This window comes from Podarcis muralis, chromosome 1 (genome assembly GCF_964188315.1).
Source record: "Podarcis muralis chromosome 1, rPodMur119.hap1.1, whole genome shotgun sequence".
NCBI classification, from domain to species: domain Eukaryota; kingdom Metazoa; phylum Chordata; class Lepidosauria; order Squamata; family Lacertidae; genus Podarcis; species Podarcis muralis.
In genome coordinates, this window is record NC_135655.1 from 55,901,874 (window position 1) to 55,926,055 (window position 24,182).

At 42.8% G+C, this 24,182-nt stretch overlaps 1 protein-coding gene across 1 annotated transcript; it reads left to right on the top strand.

Annotated features, from left to right (window-relative positions):
* The first annotated feature begins 15,705 nt into the window (after nt 1-15,705).
* Nucleotides 15,706-24,103, top strand: RAG2 (recombination activating 2). The gene is made up of 2 exons (XM_028707282.2): nt 15,706-15,848; nt 21,002-24,103. Exon 2 carries the CDS (start codon nt 21,016-21,018, stop codon nt 22,597-22,599), a length of 1,584 nt encoding a protein of 527 aa, XP_028563115.2. The 5' UTR covers nt 15,706-15,848; nt 21,002-21,015; the 3' UTR covers nt 22,600-24,103.
* Nucleotides 24,104-24,182: the final 79 nt, after the last annotated feature.

Consider the following 24,182-nt stretch of genomic DNA (forward strand, 5'->3'; position numbering starts at 1 on the left):
AGGATGGAAGGGATTGTACAAAGTAGATTTGTGTCTCGGAGGAATGTATGTACCATGCCTCATAATCAAGTGTCACTCAGAACTGTGTTTCAGCCAGCAAGATGCCTTTCTTCCAAAAACACATCCAATGTGACATACCCAGTCTGCCCCTTTACCCGTCCATCTTTTTGCTGAAATTCCTTTCCAGTCTTCCATCTTCACCTGTTCCATCCCTGATTTCAAAAGTGAATGTGGGTCATTCATCAACAACCCAGCACAAGGCAGTATCAGAATTCCTACTTGTGTGAGGTTTCTCTAAGCCTTCATCTTCAAATCTGTGTATAGCAGAGTAGTGAGCGCTGTGAAAAGATTGATTAAAATATCCATTTTAAAAGATAGTATTAACAAATCTCCTTTTGCATGTCGAGGTCCCCAAGCCACCCCAAATTAACTCACACTTCACACAGAAATTTTTGTTTAAGGTTTTTGGCAGAATTTTGGCCACAACTTTATTTAAATACACAAACGTGAGTGGTTGTTTAGGTTACGACTATCTGTCCATGCCCCAGGGACAGAACTGACTTCCGGATTCCAGCAGAAGCCAGTCAGGGAAAACAATATTGGGGATCAATGAAGCTGGGCAACAGACCCTCACCTCTCCCCGCATGCTCCCAGGGGCTTATGTGGCCCAAACCCGATGCCAGGGATTTGGATGAAGGCATGGCAAGCCCCCGGATTCCTTTAATGGAATTCCCTTGCAGCACCAGCATTGGAGGGGTAGGCACTTACCCATCCACCAACCATTTTTTTAACCAATGCCTAACCACAAACCTTACAAGTTGTGACAATTTGCTACGCAGTAGGCAAAAACCAAATAGCACCAGCCAATCAGCCAAATGGACAAAATTCCTACCAGGCTCCTGCCCCCAAAGCAGGCGACCCCATGACAGGCATAGCAAGGTCAAGCAAAATAACCCTCATTTCAGGGAGGGTGCATGCAGCAAAAGAGAAAGCCCAAAGCTGTGTGACCTGTATTTAAAACCTTTGTGTCCCACCCCCAAATTGGCAACATGAAAATCTCCCCAGAAACTCAACTGCCCAATGACTGCCTGTGGCCATCCAAACAGAACTGCCCAGCAACAGTGGGGTGGCCTGCTAGACCCCACCGCAACACATGCTCTCTGTTAGGGAGAACACGCTTTATCCAAGGACGCATATAACATAATGAACTAGCCCATAGTTACAGATAGGTAGCCGTGTTGGTCTGCCATAGTCAAAACAAAACAAAAAATCCTTCCAGTAGCACCTTAAAGACCAACTAAGTTAGTTCTTGGTATGAGCTTTCGTGTGCATGCACACTTCTTCAGATACACAGTCTTTAAGGTGCTACTGGAAGGAAATTTTTTTGTTTTGACTATGTACAGGGTTGCATCTCACATCTGAACTAACCATAGATTGCTATCTGAGCCCAGTATTTGGAAGGCATTCTACCCCAATCACCAGGGGGTTGGGGTGTACTATTTCCTTCTGTCAATAAGTGTGTGTTTACAATGCCACAAGTCAGAGTATTACACTGTTACAGTTGTTCTCACTTCAAAGCACTCTTTCCTTAGGGTGTAAGAAAGGGTATTAAATATCTCCAAATTTGCCCTTGTATTTTATCTTAGAATAAATCCAATACATTAAAAGCCTTTTTTGTTGTTCACCTATATTCTCAAGCTAGAAAACAGCAAGGTAATGAGCTGGTCATGCTTACAGTAAACCCATTGAAATAAATCTGACCTAAGTAAGAGCCAATGATTTCAATGCAGCTACCCTAAGCATGACTAAGTCTGGATCCAACACAATGTTTCCTGTTTGTGCCACTCCTTGCTCATCTGGCCGTATAAGAGAAAAATATGATTCTTCCATGGTTCAGCAAAAGTATTTGTTGCTTACCTTCTATATTTGGATACATGCACCCCCTCAGTTGCATCACGAGCTTCTGCTCATCTGACAATTGCTATTTCTGCACGGGAGGGGCAAAATCTTACATTTTCCAGATAAATAACTGTCAGAGACTGCCTCCAGGTCCCAGCTCACAGAGGACCAACGCTAGCCAGCGGTAATATACAAAAGTCTTTATTAAAGTACATTATCCATTTTCAAACCCTAGCGTGCGTCTCTACGTCTACACACTAGACCGGCGAAGCTCCGTCTGAGTCTCCGCCCCCTGTACACCAGCTTAAGACTCTAGCCTTACTCCACCTTTTCCATCTCTCCTTCCGCCTCTGGGTCCTACCACCCCCCGGGATGCCTTCCTTCCTGGACGCTTCAGAGGCGGACCCCTCGGACTCTTCCCCCTCCCTTCGGCGGGCTTTAGGACCTGGCTCCCTATCCGGGCTGCTCATTGCGCCACCCTCTTGTACATTTGAACTTGGCGCGCGCGCGCTGCCTCCGACCTTCCTTTTGACCGTTTCCTCGCTCTCTGATGCAGGCGTGGCTAACCCTGACTCATGTCCTTCCGCTGACGGAAAGCTGCCTGATGCCGATGCCTGGGACTCCTCCCCCCTACTGCTCTCCGGTGGGGAAGCTGGTCCCGATTTCCAGCTGCTGCTCTCTGAGTCCCCTCTGGCCCCTCCTTCCTGAGGTGTTCCCTCTGGCAACCCCCTAGCTCTGACCACGGGAGCCCCTTTCTGTGAATCCTCCGATTCGCTGGAGAGACTTAGAGACCTCGGGCGGCTCTCATCGCTCACTTCCCCCTCGGATTCCTCCCCCTCGGTCTCTAATTCCTCCCTTTCCTGTCCCTCTGCTCCTGAGCCCCTGACAATAACATACACAAAGGATTAGGTGACAAAAATGGCAACAAAACACTTATTTGATAAAGATATAATGTTCCATTGCATCTGGTTCTACTAATCATAGAATCACAGAACTGTAGAATTGAAAGGGACCATGGACATCATCTAGGCCAACCGCCTACTATGCAGGAATCTTGACTAAAGCATCCATGACAGATGGTCATCCAGCCTCTGATTAAAAACATCCAATGAAGAAGAGTCCATTCCATTGCGTCATAAAATTCTTCCTGATGTTTAGTCGGAATTGTGACTTGAATCCATTGGTTTGGGTCCTACCCTTTGGAGCAGGAGAAAACAAGCTTGCTAGTCCTTTAGATATTTGAAGATGGTTATGATATCTCCTCTCAGTCTCCTCTTTTCCAGGCTAAACATACCCAGATCCCTCAACCGTTCCTCATATATCCAGACTTGGTCATCTTGGTTGCCCTCCTCTGCATATGTTCCAGCTTGTCAACATCCTTCTTAAATTGTGATTTCCAGAACTGGACACAGTATTCCAGGTGTGGTTTGACAAAGGCAGAATAGAATAGGACTATTATTTCTCTTGATCTGGACACTATACTTCTGGTGATGCAGCCTAGAATGTTGTTGTTTAGTCATTTAGTCGTGTCCGACTCTTCGTGACCCCATGGACCACAGCACACCAGGCACTTCTGTCTTCCACCGCCTCCCGCAGTTTGGTCAAACTCATGCTGGTAGCTTTAAGAACACTGTCCAACCATCTCGTCTTCTGTCGTCCTCTTCTCCTTGTGCCCTCCATCTTTCCCAACATCAGGGTCTTTTCCAGGGAGTCTTCTCTTCTCATGAGGTGGCCAAAGTATTGGAGTCTCAGCTTCAGGATCTGTCCTTCCAGTGAGCACTCAGGGCTGATTTCCTTAAGAATGGATAGGTTTGATCTTCTTGCAGTCCATGGGACTCTCAAGAGCCTCCTCCAGCACCATAATTCAAAAGCATCAATTCTTCGGCGATCAGCCTTCTTTATGGTCCAGCTCTCACTTCCGTACATCACTACTGGGAAAACCATGGCTTTAACTATACAGACCTTTGTTGGCAAGGTGATATCTCTGCTTTTTAAGATGCTGTCTAGATTTGTCATTGCTTTTCTCCCAAGATGCAGGTGTCTTTTAATTTCGTGCAGCCTAGAATAGCATTAGCTTTTTTTGCTGCTGCATCACACTGATGACTCATATCAGAACTCATCCTTCTTCTCCCCAAGACCTGATCACTAATTTTATTGTAGACATCAGTAAGCCACACAATAAATTACACCAGCACTTCTAACATAGAATATCTTGTTTGTGCATTAATCCTACTCACATGGCCATAGTCACTCTCTTTCTGGGATTTTGTTACTCAAGCAAGGATCATGCATTTTGCAAGTCTCCTGCTCACCCATATAGAACCTATGTGCATACATTTGTACATGCAGAATCTCTGTTCTGATGAACACACAGAGATCAGGATAGAGGCAGTGACCATGTGCACACTGTTTGTCTCCATACATTCAGATTCACAGATGAGCAGGGTTCCTCTGTCTCTCTGTAGCACATTATCATTTCTGCAATGTGGGTTAATCATTGGAAGCATTTCTGTGTATGGTAGGTGTGAGAACTGTGTATGGGAAAAGACTAGATGAGCATCAGTTACTTTTGTTTTGTTGTTGTTGTTTAGTCGTGTCCGACTCTTTGTGACCCCATGGACCAGAGCACGCCAGGCACTCCTGTCTTCCACTGCCTCCCGCAGTTTGGTCAAACTCATGCTGGTAGCTTTGATAACACTATCCAACCATCTCGTCCTCTGTCATCCCCTTGTCCTTATGCCCTCCATCTTTCCCAACATCAGGGTCTTTTCCAGGGAGTCTTCTCTTCTCTCAGTTACTTTTACTAAGGCTGCAATCCAATATGCACTCTCTTGGAACAAGACCCATTGAATCCAGTGGGACTTTATTCCATATACAATATGGTTCTTCCATGTATGTTCCTGCTTCCATATAAGATCTGGGTGAACATTTTGAGTTCATAAAAATTATATTGCAACTACAATCATCACAATTATTTTCTGCTATGATATGAGCCCAGCTTCCTCCTAACTTCAGTATGCAAAAGGCAGAAAATCTACCCAGTGGTTCCAGTATTAACACAGTCACCTGTCCTGTTCCTCTTCCATAGAACCTAAACAAAACTTTCATAAATAGGCATAATAAGCAATCTAAATTTCCTTTCACATTAGTCTCAACCAGCAGTAGAATGGAGAATGTTGATGCTGGGTTGAGAGATGCTGGCTTGAAATAAAAAAAAGTTTGGTATGTGGTTTTCTTACATAAGTCAAAAGCAGAGGACTCTTGGGTACAACTGCAGTTTGCTGGCCTTTCCTGTTCTGCTGGTTATGAATGACCATTTATGGTCTTTTGCCCAGAGGCCTTCCAAATCCTGAAGCTGGTCTGGTACTGTAACACTGATTTTTATTTCACATCTCAAACTTTTACTCGATTTTTATATAATGAGGAAAGGAGATTGCATCAAGATGGTTACTAAATTTATGATCAATAGAAAATGCAAACCTTCGCTTTCTCCTGACTGATCCTTTCCAATGATCCAATGAGTGTGTGTGTGTGTGTGTGTGTGTGTGTGTGTGTGAACTGAAGCTGTTTCCTTATTTCATGCCCTGCTTAAATTCCCTGGGGATGACAGATTAATTTAATTAGTTTTATTGAACTGCCTAGTTGCTTTTATTGGCAAATCCACTCATACGAGGCCTTCTACAAATTTCTCTGGAGGATAGCGCCATCCTATTGGCCCATTTTTTAAATTAAAGTAAATTTATTGCCATGCCTTGCGTTATTTTCAGCTGTACTCTGTGCCATTAAACTCACATTTGTACAGTGCCTTCATGGCCACTTATACTGAGAAGTTTAAGGTTTGATTCGTTGCTCTCTGCCACCTCCCAGTCCCCAGCATGATTAACGAATAATAGGAAGCAAATAGATATTGCCAAATGGACTGTGAACTAAAAACACCGCTCAGCGTTCACTGGGGAATTAAATGACGCTGACCTAAACAGCACAGCAGATGCCAGCTGAATGCCACCTGGAAGCACAAGACTAGTCAGTCAGTTTCCAGCTTCCTGTTTTGTTTTTAACTAAAACAGCCTGTGCAAAACAACAGCATCAGAGGGCTGAACTGGCATACAAAACTTTGGTTTCTTAGATATGGTGGCACAGAGTTACCCTTCTATCACTTCAAATCAAAGAATACAGGCTTCCCCCACTGAAACAAAAGACAAGCTGTCTGACAGTTAGACAGCAACCACTCAAGTTATGGTAGTCCCGGTGATACCCCTAAACCACCCTAAAGCATAGATCTGCCTACATACATGTTATGGGTGCAATGTGGAAATTGTGACAAATAAGCAGTGGCTAGTCCATCCCAATGCACGCACACACACGCACACACACATATATCTTTATTTAAATTTTCAGATTTACAAGCAATCATCAAGCAAACAAATAAAACAATTTCTGTAAGTTCCCTTGGACTTCCCTCCTCCCCTTTTGTGGGTCCTTATGTTAACTTTTTCTCCTGCATCTTCTCTGTTAATCCAATTCTAATTAAATTCTAATTAAATCTCTGATCAAACCACAGTCCAACTTTTAACTACAAGCGTCATTCCAATCCTACTAATAATTCTAATTGTTCACAATGATTTTTTAGGTAAATTATACATTCCCTCCCCCCATTCCTTATTGAAATTTTTATCTTCCTGATTCCTAATTATTCGTGTTAGTTGTGCCATTTTTGCATAGTCCATCCCAATGCGTTTTGGGGCAGCTGCTCAACATGGGGTTGGAATGATTTTCTCTGTACCACCCAATTTCTTTCTCCTGGCATAGAGGAGATAACCCCAACCAAGGGCCATAGGGTCAGTGAGCAGTTGCACATAAACACACTAAAGCAGTGTCATTGGGGTTGTTTCCAACTTTTACTCAGACTAGACCGATAGGGTTGTAGGCAATGACTCGCATTCACTCCATGACATACACCTGGAGCAGTGGAAATGCACCCCACTCTCCTCCCCGTCCAAACCTATTCTGGGCTTCCCTCCAGCCCTCTGGAGCAGATTTGGTGTGGGGAACAGGAGGAGGAGAGGGAGGGGGAGGTCTGTTGTTCAAGCAGGAGTTCTTGAACACACAGGTTGACATTGCTGGAATTGGTATTGAGGAATAGCCTAGTTGACCGCAAGCAACCCATGTCAGAACTGGGCGGCAGACTTCTGGTCACCAAACCAGTCTATAAGGGAAGGGAGTGGAAACTCATGGGCTGTTTCAGACATGCTAAGGGGCTTGTGCATCTTCAATAGCCTCTGGGATATAAGCGTTGTGTATTGCATCCAGTATCAGAGGCAGTATGCTTCTGAATGCCAGTTGCTGGGAATTATACTCATGTTCTCCTTGGGGGTTCTCCTAAGTATCTGGTTGGCCACTGTGAGAACAAGATGCTGGACTAGAGGGGCCTTTGATGGAGAGGGTAGATGGATATAGGTCACAGAAAGGATGGAGAAAGGACATCCAATAAGGAATAATTCATTCACACTCAGGATTCAGAGTCCTGGTGCTAGATAGAGAGGGAGATGAGGACATAAGCCAGCCACGAGTTAACATCTAGGTTTGCCAGCACAGTACCACTTTATTTGAGGTAGACAACAACAAAAAGTGGTACCCTTCAGATGTTGTTGAATTCCAACTCCCATTAGCCCAGCCAGCATGATTTTGGGTGTGTCAATATGTATCGAATGATATCTAAAATGTACACACACTTTGTTCAAATGAGTGGTTCAACACAGTAAGCATACATAGCACACCTGGGAAAGACATGCGTAGCGAGAAGATAATCATGTTAAATTTGTCGTGCTTGTGGAAATGAAAAGCTCTTCTTCCCCTGCTTACCAATAAACCCACAATCTCACCCATTTCCCTTTTTAAACCTATATTTCATTAAACTCCAAACGGCTAGTTTGTGTAGGCAAAATGAAGGCAACGGTAATGCGATACGCTAAAATGCCATCTTTTTTGCTCTGAAAATCTCTGCACCCAAAGTGGAATTTTTGCAGGCCATTAGCTCATAATGTGAACTGAAGCCTTTGGGTATTTCAGATGCAGAAATCATATGCACAAAGTGAGTAATTTGTTTAGGAACAACGTTTCCTAGGGACATAGGAAGCTGCCTAATACCGAGTCAAACTACTGGTCCATCTGGCGTATTATTGTCTCCACTGACTAGCCATGGCCCTCCAGGGATTCCAGGCAGGAATCTTTCCTGGCCCTGCCTTGAGATGTTGGAATTGAACCTGAGACCTTCTACAAGAAAATATGTGTTCACCAATGAGCTAAAGTCCTCCCCACAAGCTGTTGCAGCCATTTCTTTTCACTTGGCAGCAAATATACCGTATTGACCCGAACAGTGGCATAGCGTGGGGGGTGCAGGGGGGGCCGGCCGCACCGGGCGCAACATCTGGGGTTAGGGCAAATCCACAGGTTAGGGGGCGCAAATCCACGGGTTAGGGGGCGCAAATTACTTGCCTTGCCCCGGGTGCTGACAACCCACGCTACGCCACTGGACCCGAATATGCCACACTTTTTTTCCCCAAATTCCAACTGTGAAAAATTAAATTTCAGCTTATATTCGGAGCCGAGCGCCGGGACTGGCTTGAGGAGTGGGGCGCCGAGCATCTGGCCACCCCTGGTCCCCCATTCAGTGTGGTAGTGCCAGGAGGCTGACTGCACCCGCAAATAAGCCTTGAATTTTAAAGGTGCAGTTTATTTGCGGGTGCAGCTTATAGTCGGGCCAATACGATATTTATACATATATGCATACACTTTGGACATCACTGTAGAAAAGCAAATCAGCTGGGCTACAACCTGCATTATCTGATGTATTTGGAAAGGGATTTGGTCAGGCATTATACGGGTCCAGTTATTTACTTGTCATTCTAGTCTAAATTGTTACCTTTTCCTGTTTCTGACACTGGAAATGTCACCATGGGTGCAGAGCTGGTAGTGTTGATGTGCTCTCTCTCTCTATCTATCTATCTCTATCTCTCTCTCTCCACCCGTTCCCTTCCTTCCTTCTCTCCCTCCCTTCCCACTAGCTTTCTTAGCTCTGGTGCCTGTGGCTGATGGACACTTCATTCTGCCTGAAGGACAAGGACAAGAGAGATGCTAAGCACCACTCAGTGGAGCATGCCACGTGGTGTAATTGGAAAACACATTGCTTTTGCAATAAGATGAGGTCATTACTCTTAATAGAATGCAGTTGGGCAATATGAACCTGACATGGTCATTTCCAAAGAATGATGTAAAGTACCTATCTATTTAGCACTTGCCAGTGAGATAGGCTTGACTACAGCGCTCGAATCCAGACCAGAACTTGGCTCACAAGTGAAGGTATTCTGATTTATGATATTGCTTTAGATCAGAGGTGGGTGACCTGTTTGACACTGAGAGGCTCTTCACACATTCACACAATCTAGCAGGGTTCAGGAGGCTTAAGACGGATGCCTGTTCTTCAGATATACACCTAATATGTTTTAAGTGCGAACCTACAATGTAGAGTGTGTGTCTGTCAAGGAGGGATGGGGAAAATTCAATTCACTTTGCATTTAAAGGCAAATCTACCTAATTCACTCTGACCAAACTGCGGGAGACAGTGGAAGACAGGAGTACCTGGCGTGCTCTGGTCCATGGGGTCATGAAGAGTCGGACACGACTAAACGACTAAACAACAACAAACCTAATTCACACTTTCCTCACTGAACCTAGTGGGGATTACTTTTGAGTAGACGTGTACAGAGTTGCACAAGAAGACAAGTCCCTGCAATCTAAAATTCAACACAAAGTCAACAGTAGAGTCAGTTTACTGCCAGTGATGGGACAGCATTATTCACCACTCCTGCGACCAGTAGTCTAGCTTTGGGGTCAAAGGCCACCACAGCTTTGTCTTCCAACCACTTAATGGCATTGTATCTACAAATCTTCAAGATATGAATTTCTAGGGTAATAGAGTACAGTGGTACCTCGGGTTACATACGCTTCAGGTTGCAGACACTTCAGGTTACAGACTCCGCCAACCCAGAAATAGTACCTCGGGTTAAGAACTTTGCTTCAGGTTGAGAACAGAAATCGTGCTCCTGAGCCATGGCGGCAGCAGGAGGCCCCACTAGCTAAAGTGGTGCTTCAGGTTAAGAACAGTTTCAGGTTAAGAACAGACCTCCAGAACTAATTAAGTTCTTAACCCGAGGTACTACTGTATTTCCAAAAATCTTGGTTTCCAGGCATGCTTGAACTCTGGTACTTTTATGATGAAAAGATCACCACTGCTGATCAATAAACAAAGACATATCAAATGTGCCTTGGGGTGTGAGTGCTCCTTAATGCCACCAGTATATTCAAAAATCAGTTTGTTATGTTTCAGAGCAGCCCACAAGACAGTTATTTGCAATGCCGCATACTTCCATGGGTGACTACTCCAGCACAATCACTTTGGTTATTGTACCTTAATCAGCTGGATGATTACAAACTTGCTGAGATATTTCTGCGTCTTTGTGTGTTGTTTGCATCCTTCTATTCACTCATTGGCTAATATCCTCAGTTTAGTGCAACAATCTTCTAGCTGCCTCCCCACAGACAACGTGCAGCTTTTTGTCAGTGCAGTGTTGGTCTGAGATCACACTTTGCACTATAAGAAACAATCCTTCCACGATGAGTTGTATAATATGGAATTCTACTCCTATAGCTTGATAATTGGGTAACACAAAAAGAGGCATTAGTACCTGGATGGGCAAAGCACGAAACTTCGTTTGACCCACAATTGCCACAATTTATGGACGTACATGGACATTATTGTAAGCTATTAAAAATAGAGTCTATCATAATGGATATGAATAATTATCTAGCCGGTCAAGCTTATTGTCTTTGGAGGAAGGACCATAGCACAGTGGCCAAACATCTGCTTTGTACATGGATAGTCACAGTTTGAAACTCCAGCATCTCCAGGCAGGGCTAGGAATGCCCCGTGTTTGATATGCTAGAGAGCAGCTGAAAATCACTGTGGACTGAATGAGATGGACCAGTGGTCTGACTTGAAATAAGGCAACTTCCCACGTTCCAGTGTAAGATCTCACCCAGTAAAAACTTGGGTCCATCTCCCTGCTCCTGATCTCAGTGCAGATAGATAATGCTGAACTCCCTAAACTGTGGAAACAATAAAGGATCAATGGATTCATTGAATCATAGAATTGTAGTGTTGGAAGAGACTCCTATGGTCACAAAGTCCAAACCCCTGCTTAAGAACCTCCAGGGAAGTGAAAGTCCACCAGCTTCTAAGGGAGTCTTTTCCACCGTCAAACAGCTCTTACCATCAGAAAGTTATTCCTGGTGGATAGTCGGAATCTCCTTTCTTGTAACTTGATTCCATTGGAATCCATTAAACACATAGGAAATGGCTATCCTCCTGAAATATTCATTTATATGTTTATTAGACTCATACCCTACCTTTTTTCTAAAGCTTCTCCCATTTGGATTAGTTTGAGGTATATTGGGCTAGCAGATTGGCCCTTGGACATCCTGTGTGCCTGATTGCTGAGTGCCCCTCATCTATCCTTCCTCAACCTGGTGCTCTCCAGATGTTTTGGATTGCAACTCCCATCAGCCTCATTCCACATGCAGCATGCCCACACTGTCTGCGGCTGATGGAAGACCATCTGGAGGACATACAGTTGAGGAAAGCTGCGCTAATCTTAATTTAGTCACCTATCTACTGAAGCACAGTGGCTGAATTTGCTTTGAAAATAGACAGAAGAAGAGCTTTGCTTGCAGCCCCAAAATAGAAAATGGTCTATTTTCTTCAATGCCATTGTTACTCTGTGGTGACGTTGATAGCAAAAGCAGAGCATTGTTTTGTTTTGAACTTTTCTTTTTAAAAGACACTAAAATCTTTCCTTTTTTAGCTTTCGCAAAAACATAGCTAATATAAATCTCTCTAGGGACTGACTGTGCAGATAATCATTTACCAGACCATCGGAGTGGTTTATGCAAATTCTAGTGGTTTTTCAAGAGGAAGAAACGTTGTTTTATTTTTCATTACTGTTCCGTTATTGCAGTCATTATTCTAAGCACCATTCGTTGCATGGTAGGCTGGAGTACACTATAAGACCTTTATGAAAGAGTCTCATTTTTAAAAGGAAACAACATATGTGCATCCAGGCAATAATAAATAATCAAAGCAATAATTGCCACGTCTTGCCCTTCTACATCACCTCCCATTAGAGAATGTGAAAGAGCACTGTGCTGTTGAAAAATGATATCTTGAACTGTTTCTTGGATGCCAACATTTATGATTCTCGTTAGCAAAAAATGCCCATTTTTATGATGGGTGACCTGTGTTTAGAGGGAAAGCTTGTATCTTGGGGCATCACAACCACTGCGTGGTCTCTGCCAATTTAAGCCAGGCCACCAACTGACTGAGGAGGAATGCAGGACACCTCATTGCCTATCCCTGGCCTGTTGTGTTGCCTACCCTGAAAATAAAAAATAAAATAAAATGGTACCTGGCAGAGCCTTCTGAACCAATAATAGGAACCAGCAATTCAGGATGGGTCTGGGTACAGAGCCCATTCAACAGAGCTTAGAATAAACAGTTGGAGAGGGAGAATAGACTTGTACCCTGCTTTTCTGGCAACAGTGGGCCAAAACAGCAAAACTTTGGGCCAAAACCAAAACCCCAAACAAATCCTCTTTTTCTACTTAACTTCATGGACTGCAGAGATAAAGATCAGGAGCATTTCTGTGGCTCGTCTACATCCACCAGGCCTGTGCACATGTACCTGTAAGCACCATTGTTCCCAAGGGAACTTACTCTATGGTAAGTGCATTTAAGATCACAGCTACGAAGTTCTGGATCTTGCCCTAGGGATTGGGGTTTTGTTTTTTGTTTTTTTGTTTTTTGTATATTTAAATTTCATCTATTTCAATGAAACATCAAATGAACTTGACTGGATTGCACCACTGGTTTCTGCATAGAGTCACATTAATCAAATTTTTAAAAAAAATTCCAGCAACCATTAATAACAAAACCTATCCTGAAGATTCTCTTAGGTGTAGAGAATGCCAAAGATTGGACTGCTTCTTATACTGGATGATCTAAAGAAAGTTTCCGAAAATGATTCATTGAAGCAGAAACCACTTTCTTTTCCTTTGAAAAATATGCATTTTTCTTGCTCATCCATCCAAGTTCCTTGTAATGAGGTTACTTGAGGCTATCATTCATTAAGCTTTGCTGATCATCAGCAGATTGTGCAGAATCAATTTATGCTTCCCCAAATGGGAATCTTCCTCCCCACTGTTTAAGTCAAATGAGGAATGCCACCGCTGAATCATGGAGGCAGGTCAGCTGAGGATTAGCATGCTTTCAATTACACAGTTATTAATTCCATTAAACAATGAAAAATGTAGTGTGGCCCTGCCAACAGGCTTCCCATTAGGCACGGTGAACTTGAACATTACACTGTGATTCTTATATCCCATGTTGTTTTTCCCCTCAACCTGCAACAAGCAAAATAAGCACTTGGATTTACAGGCTAAAGCAGCAGCACCACACAGCTATGCAGCAAAAGCACACATGCCATTGTTATCTATGTGTTTTTTGAGCAAAGGACCAGTTTACACACCCATGGGGCAGAGGACTGTTGTACCATTCATACATTCCTCCCATACGTAAGCCACTGTTTGCACAAAGTAGTTCCACATAGGCTTGTAAGCATGGTGGTCCAACCAGCACAGTCCCTTTCCATAATAAAGAGTAAGCAGGGTTTCCAACCAGTTGTGCAATCCAGAGAAAGTCAGGTTCATTTGATGTTTCATTGAAATAGATGAAATTCATCAACATCGCATCAAGAAGAAAGAACTTTTCACTCATTACCAAAAAAGTTGGAGGGGAGTATTCAGCTGCAATCCTATGCATTGCGTTGTTTTCCTCCCATAGGAGCCAACTCCAGGGGGCTGTGGGTGCTTGGGCACCCACAATAATATAATTGTGGGGGGTGGGCACCCACAAAGTCAATGGAAAAGGCCCATACGGAGCGAAGCAGTTCAGCTCTGTCCTCCACAGCCAGCCAACGAGGAATCCTTTTCCGAAGCAGGGCTCAGGCATGGAGGCAGATTCTCTCTGCCTCCGAGTCCCTCATCCCGGAAAATGGTTCCTCGCTGACTACTGGCTGTGTGACGTCACATGCACTACGTGCAGGCATGTGCGTGTGTGACATCACACGTCTGTGTGCAGCAGCGGACAGCCACAATCCTGAGGGTGAGAGGGCGCCCCTGTTTCCTCCTAAGTTCTATTCAGAGTCAGTTATTCATTGGGACTTCTGAGTAGACATGTCTGAGAATACAGCCCTAGACTTTTTCACTCTCATTGCCCCACCAGCTTCCCCATTATGTTCTTTGGGCTGTAATCAGGGAGTTTCCTTTCCCCACTTGATTAGTGATATTGTATCTTTATGTATAATGTTATTTCAAAATAAAAGCCCACTAAAGGCAGGGGAAAGTGGGCACAGGTGGCCAGGTGCAGCAGAGCAGGTGTTTTGTGGGCATTGTGGTAGTAGTACATGTTTGTGGTACTAAAACCCACCTTGCAATCAGCCGCACAGATCGCTCTTGATTGCGCAGCTACAGTATCCAATTTAATTCCGCCGTTTTGAATTCCAAATGGCTTCTTAAGTTGCTTTTCAGCTTGACAAATTACCAAGAGAAAGAAGATGATTAGGCTTACACCTAGGTGAACTCTCCCCCTGTCAGTGTGGCATCTTTGACAAACAACAAAATAGGATGCTACATTGCAATCTTCTTGCATTTGATGTAGGGATATTTGTTGCTGCTCTCCTAGCGCTGAAGAGGCCATTTGCTTCAAAACAGGAGGATTCTGTCTTTTGAGTACAGGCAGTTCCTCCTTATCAGCAATGGACAGCTAGTTCAGGGACAATTCACACATTACTTTTTTATTTTTATTTTTTAGGTGTGAAAGTTAAGATGTTTTAAGTGTACATCAAGGGTGGAAAAGTGTGGATGCAGCAGACACATGTTTGCTAATGTGTCTGTTGTATGTATAAACAGCACTACTGTATTGTGGTCAGCTTCAACTTTCTAATGAAGGTACCAAATTTCCTGTGTGCAATATGTGAAACAGCCCTTGGATAAGATGATTCATGGTGTTGAGCTGCAATCTTCTTTATAAAATATGGTAGTCCTTGTCAATGGCCTGTAGTCAAATGGGACACAACCATATTTTGCATAGCTGCATCAGTTCTGTTTTAGCAGTATAATGTAGCTAGTCCCTCATGTCTGGGGGATATATAAAACAGTACTGTGGAAAGACAGTAGGCAAAATATTATATTCAGCCTTTTGTTATATGGGTAGAATTTGGTGGCTGGTCAAACATTTCTTAACTACCTTAGAAAATAATTAACGGAGATATCAGAATTTCCATCCCTTCTTATTTCCCTCACCTGCCACCTGTTATATGAGATTGAGGCAAGGCAGCATGCAAATTACATATACACTTATATAGCATAAAATAGGAATTATAGGAATCCTTCTCTAAGACACTACAATTTTTCGAATCATTGGGCCTCCACGGTGACATTAAAGGAAAGCTACATTTCTATATATGCACACACACTGTAGCCTAAAACAACAAAAAAAAGTTCCTGTTATTATTCAGGGCTGGTAGAGCCTGAAAGGGTTAAAACTGCAAGCTAGTGTTGGGTTTCCTTTTGTATCATCTGAAGTGGGGGAAATGGTCACAGTCAGTTAGTCACATCAATGAACACAGAAGCACATCTGTAAGCTAAGCCAACAGTTTCCCCTGCCTGCTTCTTTTCTGTGACACAAAGCAGTCAAAGAAGCATCCAAAAGTGTTGACATTTGAATCCCTATTTTGATACAAACGTATCAGTAGGAAGCAAAAGTCTCCATCGCCCAGGTAGGTCCCAATGCTATCATATATACCCCAATGCGAAGGGGTTTACTTATTTGTCTTTCTTTAATTTTTCTTTCTTGAGAAATCATATCTTCACATTTCTGCACTAGGATAGGCAAGGCAGACTAGAGTAGCACAGAAACCAGGTTGTAAAGTGTTTGGATACTGAATTGCCTACAGTGGATCTTTCAAGCTTTACAAAACAAATACTGAATAAATGGGGGGGGGGGGCTTTTTAAAGGGAACTCTGATTATATGTATTATTAGTAGGACTATGTTGTTTATTCATGGTTGTACATAGCAGAAGATGATACACATAAGCATGCCAGCTATGTAGTGGTTCAGTGCAGGAAAATTCTGTGGCATGTGGCATCTACATACATCCAGCTCTGTAGAACCACTGCAGGACACAAATAATCTGCTAAAACAGAGTTAAGAGACCCTTCTGTTATGTTAGTCATATTCATAGTAGACCTATGAAAATCATTGGATAATTAAAGTCCAGTGACTTCAGTATCACTAGCACTGGCCACCAATATGCTAGTTGTTTCTCCTTATTTTTATAGCCTTTGGGTGTGTTTTAGTTCCATCAGGAGCTTCAAAACTTTTTAAAAGTTAAGATAAATCAGACTATTGTCTTAAACAGATGTACCTGGGAGTAACTCCCAATGAACTCAGCTGGACTTGCTTCTGAGCAGATATCCACAGAACTAGGGTCCTAAAGCTGAAGGAAAAAACACACAACTTTTAGTACATGCTTCAAATTAAGTACTTTGAAAGGTCAGTTTGCAGGTGATTGTTTGTTTGCAGGAGAGTGGGAGGGCTGCTCATTGTAAATCACTTCTCTGTCCTACTTCCCTGTTTTTGATAAGCAAGGAGTAATTTTGTACAGCACCCACCTCACTCCGTAAAGGTTTCACATTTTTCATTACTCGTGCGGTTTTCCGTTTTTTCACATGCACATTGCAGGGTCTCGCTCAACTTATTAGGTGCTGCAAGTATCCCATCTTTGCTGGTTCATAGCAAAGAATCTTGAGTGTCAAATGACGACACTGGCAGACCAATAGAGACTCAGGACTGATGTGTTTCTGCTCTTTATCTATTGAGTCTTATCAAATACCCAGTATACATGGGACACAAGTATATACACACATTTGTGGAGGAGGCTTATCATAAGAACAAAAACTGGGAATTGATGTTGAGGGGTGATTAACAAGTTACCTGTGGCCTTCCATATATTGTTGGACTTCAAGGGAGTTACCCCAGCCAGCATGGCCAATGGTCAGAGATGATGGGAACTGAACACATTAATGTTAATGTGAGCCACAGGTTCCCCACCCTGTATCTGTCTCCAATTTGCCATGTTTACAGAGAAAAACAATTATATTATGAATAGGATGTTTTGATTCAGCAGTAGTCAATGGGGGTGCTATCATCTACCATTGGCCATGCTAGCTAAGTCAAAAGAGTTAGTCCAATGACATCTGGAGGGCATTACATTTGCTGTTTTTAACTAAAACAATGCATTCCCTGTTCTGTTGGTCTCTTTAAACATCCTTTTATTTGTATGTGATACGCTGTATTGCTGGTCATTACATCAATCTTTGTGTTGTGTTGTGTTGTTGTGTTGTGTTATGTTATGTGCCCCACCCTGGTGTCTGTCTGGATAAGGAGTGGATAGTCACTAATTTAAATAAATAAATAATAAGATGTGTTCCTAAAGATAAAGAGTGCATTCTTATATGACTGCTGAGGAGCTTACTCCCAAGTAACTCGGTATAGGATTGAAGCCTTAATCTATTGTCATTTATGAGATTCTTTTTTAATATAAAAATTATCAAGCATTATATGTGTAATGCAGCCTCCCTCAACCTGGTGCTCTTTAGATGTTTGCTGCTACAGCTCCCTTTTCCTCTGACCATTGGCCATGCTTCCTGCAGCTGATGAGAGTTGTAGTGCAAAACATCTGGAAGCCACCAGGTTTGGCTTATTGCATCCCTCCAGATGTTTTCTTGTTCTTGTCAATACTTAGCATGAACATACACACACATATGTACACACACAGGTGCAAAGAAATATGGAGCTCTACCTTGATAAACGGTGCTGAATACATGATAAATAAATAAAATTAACTGCATTGTTGCGAACACATAGCACCACACCAATGTAATTATTTGTTTCTGGATGTTTGTAGTGATCAGCTGCACATCAGCAGCTTACCACTCAGGTCACATCCTCACCTTACATTTAAACCACTCTTATACCACTTTAATTGTCATGTCTATACCCAAAGAATCCTGGGCACTATAGTTCATTAAGGGTGCTGAGAGTTATTAAGAGACACACACCCCTTCCCCTCACAGAGCTACAATTCCCAGAGTTGATTGTGAAACAACTCCAGGAATTGTTGATTGCTTCCATGTAGTGCAATTTAAAGTGACTTCCTCATGGGACTTTTAACATGTGAACGGACTCTAAAAATGTACTCCAGTAACAACAACAACAACAACAACCAACAACAACAACAACAATTTTATTGCTTGCTTGCTTGTTTGTTTGTTTATTATACCCCAGTTACTCTGGGTGGCTCCCAACAGAATATTAAAAACATGATAAAACATCAAACATTAAAAACTTCCCTAAACAGGGTTGCCTTCAAATGTCTTCTAAAAGTCAGATTGTTGTTTATTTCCTTGACATCTGATGGGAGGGCATTTACAGGGCGGGTTCCCTGTAACCTCGCTTCTCACAGTGAGGGAAGTAGCAGAAGACCCTCAGAGGAGGACCTCAGGCTGAATGATGGGGGTGGAGACGTTCCTTCAGGTATACTGGGCCAAGGCCGTTTAGGGCTTTAAAGGTCAGCACCAACACTTTGAATTGGGCTTGGAAATGTACTGGGAGCCAAAGAAGGCACATTTAAAGCACACGGCTTCCCCCAAGGAATCCTGGGAACTACAGAACTATAATTAGCACCCTTAACAAATTACAGTTTGCAGGATTCTTTGTGGAAAGTCATGTGCTTTAAATGAGCAGTGTGGATGTGTCCTCTGTACTTCTAGTATGATGGCTTGTTATGCACATACCATGTTATGCACATACCATGTTCCACGTTAAATTATTTACTTTCCCTATGAGGAGATCTCCAGAAAAAAGACAGTGAAGGACTTCTGTCTGAGATCCCACAGTGTTTATATTGACTATCCACCAAGAGTGACACTTGTAGTGTATGCTAGAGGGCAATGCCGTTTTATTCTGCAAAGTCAAACAAATCCAATCCCCCAGTGTAAAAGCATTAACCTTCCAGTCGTGAATCATTACGTGAAAACAAATTTCACTGTCCCTGTAATGCCGCTTACTCCCAGGTAATTGTGCACACAATTGTAACCTACATTTCTGATTTTCATAGGGTCTGTGAGACAAGAAGAAATGCACCCCCTCCGTGCACATTTTCCCAGCATATTTGCAACCTTTCATATAAATTTGAAGATTTGATAACACACAAAGCAAATGAAGCAACAAAATTTCTTTCAGATAGATGGGAGATAGATGCCCTAGGCTCAAGTTTTTGAAATAAAAACTAAAGTATTTGGCCAGTGCAAACCTGGGAAGCCTTTAAGCAAATAATAAAGAGACTGGCAAATCTATGTCATTTGCCACATCACAATTTCTTCTTGTCAGCATCCCAAGAGATAAATGATAACAGACAAATGATAGCATCCTGTCAAGGATGTATCTCATAATACAGTGGTACCTCAGGTTACACATCACAATTTCTTCTTGTCAATGATAGCATCCTGTCAAGGATGTATCTCATAATACAGTGGTACCTCGGGTTACATACGCTTCAGGTTACAGACGCTTCAGGTTACAGACTCCGCTAACCCAGAAATAGTACCTCGGGTTAAGAACTTTGCTTCAGGATGAGAACAGAAATTGTGCTCTGGCGGCAGGGCAGCAGCAGGAGGCCCCATTAGCTAAAGTGGTGCTTCAGGTTAAGAACAGTTTCAGGTTAAGAACGGGCCTCTGGAACGAATTAAGTACTTAACCCAAGGTACCACTGTAAACTATGGCACCTCTATTATGGTCGTACATCTCTAAACTGAAAAATGCTGTTGAAGTATGCTAGCAATGTGCTGTTTTTGTTTCTGTGTAATGCAGCTGGTCTGAACATTTAACAAAGCCAATGGGAGGCCTTTGTCAAGCCTAACTGCTGTTGCACATGAGGAGAAGCAACTAGTCCCCACTCAGCTATACTTTCCTCCCAAATATGTCCCCTGCAAGACTGTTAGACTTGAAAACAGCATCTCATTGGAGCCAGTTGGAAGCCCGAATAGGGACCTCTCATGAGGTGCATCTGGCCTGCAGGTCAGAGTTCCCCCAGACTGCATTTAAAGTCTAATTTCCTCCCTTAGCTCTAGTTAAGATAGTAGTGTTGGACAGCTAGATAACAGAGAGGGAAGGCTTGGGGTTTCTAGCCTGCGATATGCATTTGCTGCTCTTGCTGCTGCCTAGATCACATGCCATCTTCCTTTGAAGCCAAAACCTCAGGGGAACATTGTGTTGAAATGAAAAAGAGGTGTGGCTAGCATGAGAATTCCTTAGCATCTTTCAACAGAGCTGGTGCAATAATATTTCCTGGTGGACTGTGCCCTAAGTTAGCCAAGGCCTTTAACTTGATATTGATTCTTTGTAGCCCACCTAAACTCTTCATTTCTCAAAAGGCTTTCCAGAAGGACTGATACCACTTGATGAATTAATCCTGAAAGTGGTCCCTGTTTCCAACATCTTCTTCCTTGTTGCTCTGTTGTTAACACTGAGCAAGGGCTGGCTTGAAATGACATCCTTACGGGCTTACGTGCACTTGCAGCCAGACCTCTGAAAGTTTACCACTCTAGATGAGTGCTGAGCTATATGGCCTTGCTCCCTCCAGGAGAAGATATAAAACAAATGTCACATCTTATTTAGCCTTTTGATTGCCTTTTCTACCGTTCTTTTTCATGTTGTGGTTCTCACAGCATTTATCTCAGAGAATTACTTCCATTGACAGGCAGTGACACAGGGTGAAGAGCAGTGACCTGATATGTTCAAGGTCACACAGCCAAGCAGTAACTTATTTAATCACCCTGCAGCTCACCTTCTCATTCTCTTTTTTTCAGATATTGACAATACCATGACTTGTTTGCCTGAGAAGATGCCTCTTCAGATGATATCGACCATTAACAATTCTTCACTGATCCAGCCAGGATTTTCACTGCTGAACTTTGATGGCCGTGTTTTCTTGTTTGGACAGAAAGGCTGGCCAAAGAGGTCCTGTCCGACTGGAGTTTTCCTTCTTGATTTCAAAAAGGAAGAGCTCAAACTGAAGCCGGCATACTTCTCTAAGGATTCTTGCTACCTTCCCCCTCTGCGGTACCCTGCCATCTGCACTCCCAAAGGCAGTATGGCCCAGTCTGAGAAGTGTCCATACTTCATCCATGGAGGGAAAACACCCAACAATGAACTTTCTGATAAGCTGTACATCATGAGCCTAATCAGCAAGAATAGCAAGAAATTCACATTTAAGTGTACTGAGAAAGAATTAGCTGGGGAGGTCCCGGAAGCCAGATATGGCCATACCATTAATGTGGTTCATAGTCAAGGTAAAAGTATAATTGTTATAGTTGGGGGGAGATCATACAAGGCCCTCGGAGAGAGGACAACTGAAAACTGGAACAGTGTGGTTGACTGTATGCCATACATATTTCTGGTTGATCCTGAATTTGGATGTTGCACCTCACATGCCTTCCAAGAGCTTATGGGGGGATTCTCCTTTCATCTCTCCCTTGCTAGAAATGACACCATCTATATCATAGGAGGCCATTCCATTGAAAGTAATACGAGACCCCCAAATCTCTATAGAATAAAAGTTGACCTTCCCTTAGGAAGCCCAGCTGTGAACTGTAGTGTTTTGTCTGGTGGGATCTCAGTATCAAGTGCCATCATGACCCAGACTGGAGACCAGGAATTTGTCATTGTTGGGGGCTACCACTCTGATAACCAGAAGAGAATGGTTTGTAATACAATCAACCTAGAAGATAACAAGATAGAGATAGTGGAAAGAGAGGCACCAGAATGGACCCCAGATATCAAACACTGCAAGATATGGTTTGGGAGTGATATGGGAAATGGAGGCATACTGTTTGGTATACCTGGAGACAACAGGCAGCTAATTTCAGATGCTAACTACTTTTACTTGTTGAGATGCAAAGAAGAAAGTGATCAAGACCCAGAACAGATGGCACAAGTGTGCAGTCAGAGTTCTACAGAAGATGCAGGAGAGTCTACGCCTTTTGAAGATTCAGAGGAGTTTACTTTCAGCTTTGACATTGACACCTATAATGAAGATGATGAAGAAGATGAGTCAGAAACAGGCTATTGGATCACCTGCTCTTCAGGCTGTGATATTGATATCAACACCTGGGTGCCCTTGTACTCAACAGAGCTCAACAAGCCAGCAATGATCTTCTGTTCAAATGGAGATGGTCACTGGGTCCACGCTCAGTGCATGGACTTATCTGAAGACATGCTTATTCACCTTTCACAGGTAAACACCAAGTACTTCTGCCCTGAGCATACCAGTTTGGCCAGGGGACTGCAGACTCCCAAGGAGACTCCTCCAGTGGAAAAGCCACCCATGAAAGCATTGCACAGGAAAAAACCCATGACAATATTCACTCCTGCAAAAAAGTCCTTTATCCGGAAGCTATTTCAGTAGTCTAACAGTAATGAATGGCATTTTGGTATGAAAAACTCTTGAGATCCCAATTCAGTGACCAGTAACAAATCAAAATAGTTTTAAGATTTCATAGCGATGCTTTGGTTTCAAATTTTTTTGTGTTGTTTGTAATTATTTGGATTTATTTCAGTTTAATATGATGATCACAGTACTTGAGACTTATAAAAGAATCCACAATTCCCTGTATAGTTCCATATTTGAGACGAATATTCTTCTTGGCTTGGCTTCTTGGCTTCTTATTCTGTGGATAAAATGTTTTAGAGATGGTGGGCTAAATGTTTTCCTTTTACCAAGGGTGAAGGTTGTGATTGTTTTTAGCTGTCAGGGTGCTCCCAGCTGGTTGCCCAGGAAAGTATCAATACGAGGAAAAGTTTCTGACAATCCTTTTTTTTATTTCAAACTTTACAAAGAGAGGCGATAGAACCCAGCCTCTTGGATAGTGGCATTGTCCCGAGTAAATCTCCATCCCCCTTCTCTCCCACTTCCTCATTCATCACCATCATCTCCTCTACGGATGCCGCTAAATGCCCTTTGTCTTTGAGCTCTTTGCTCTCCTACTTTTAAGGCTCTCCGGGTTCCGGGAGATGGTGGGTCTGGAATGCTTTGTGACAACGTGTCAGCCAGCTGCTGCTCTGGCTCTTCCTGCTCATCCTCTCCCATTATTTCCCACCTTTCCCCCTCATCTGCCTCTGACCTGTGACCTCCTCTGCCCAGCCCCTGACATCAGCTCTATACCATTGTTGTAATTATAGCTTCTGTATTTTTTACGTTCTAAGATTTTTAAATAAAATAAAAAGTAAAGACAAATGCTGCTCCATTTTATAGCATCATTAGAAATGCATTTTACTGGATCAAAATGGTTTTGCTTAAATTCAGCAAAGCAATGATTGTATTAATTTAATGTGTGGTATGACCAATAATGCTATCTCTTCTGAGATTCTGGCCACATTCACACTATACAGTTAAAGCACTATGATACCAGTTTAAACAGTAATGGCTACACTCTCCCGGGGGTGAAAGCTACACACACTCAAAACCAAACCACATGGAGAGAACGAGAGGACAGACGAACTCATGAGAAGAACTCCAGTTTATTCAGGGGACAAAAGCCTGTGGTGATATTTAGAATACCATATATTGACTTTTTCTCACAAGTAGCTGAGCAAAGGTACAGATGACCTGTGTCCAGGTACAGAATAAAATGAAAATATCTCCACTGAGTCAGACCATTGGCCCATCTACCATCTAGCATAGGATTGTCTCATTGACTGGTGGTGGCTCTTCTGGTTTTCAGCTGAATTCTTGGCCATTTGTGCTGGCACCCATGGCATTTTTATCAATATATGAATACCAGCACCTTGCTTTCTTACCCAAAAAGCACTGCCCAGAGCTATAGGTGATTTGCATGTGGTCTTGTTCTGTATGCATATATATTACTATGTAGAAGAGTTTTAAAGCTTAACCAAAAATGTTATCTATTCAGCTTTCAATCAGTAAACCTGATTCAATCAGCAGTGAATTTACATGGCATTAAACAAGACGTAATGGTGCAGAAATCTTCC

Excerpts from the sequence above, each read along its gene's own strand:
- RAG2 (XM_028707282.2), top strand. The coding sequence starts at position 21,016 with ATGACTTGTTTGCCTGAGAAGATGCCTCTTCAGATGATATCGACCATT.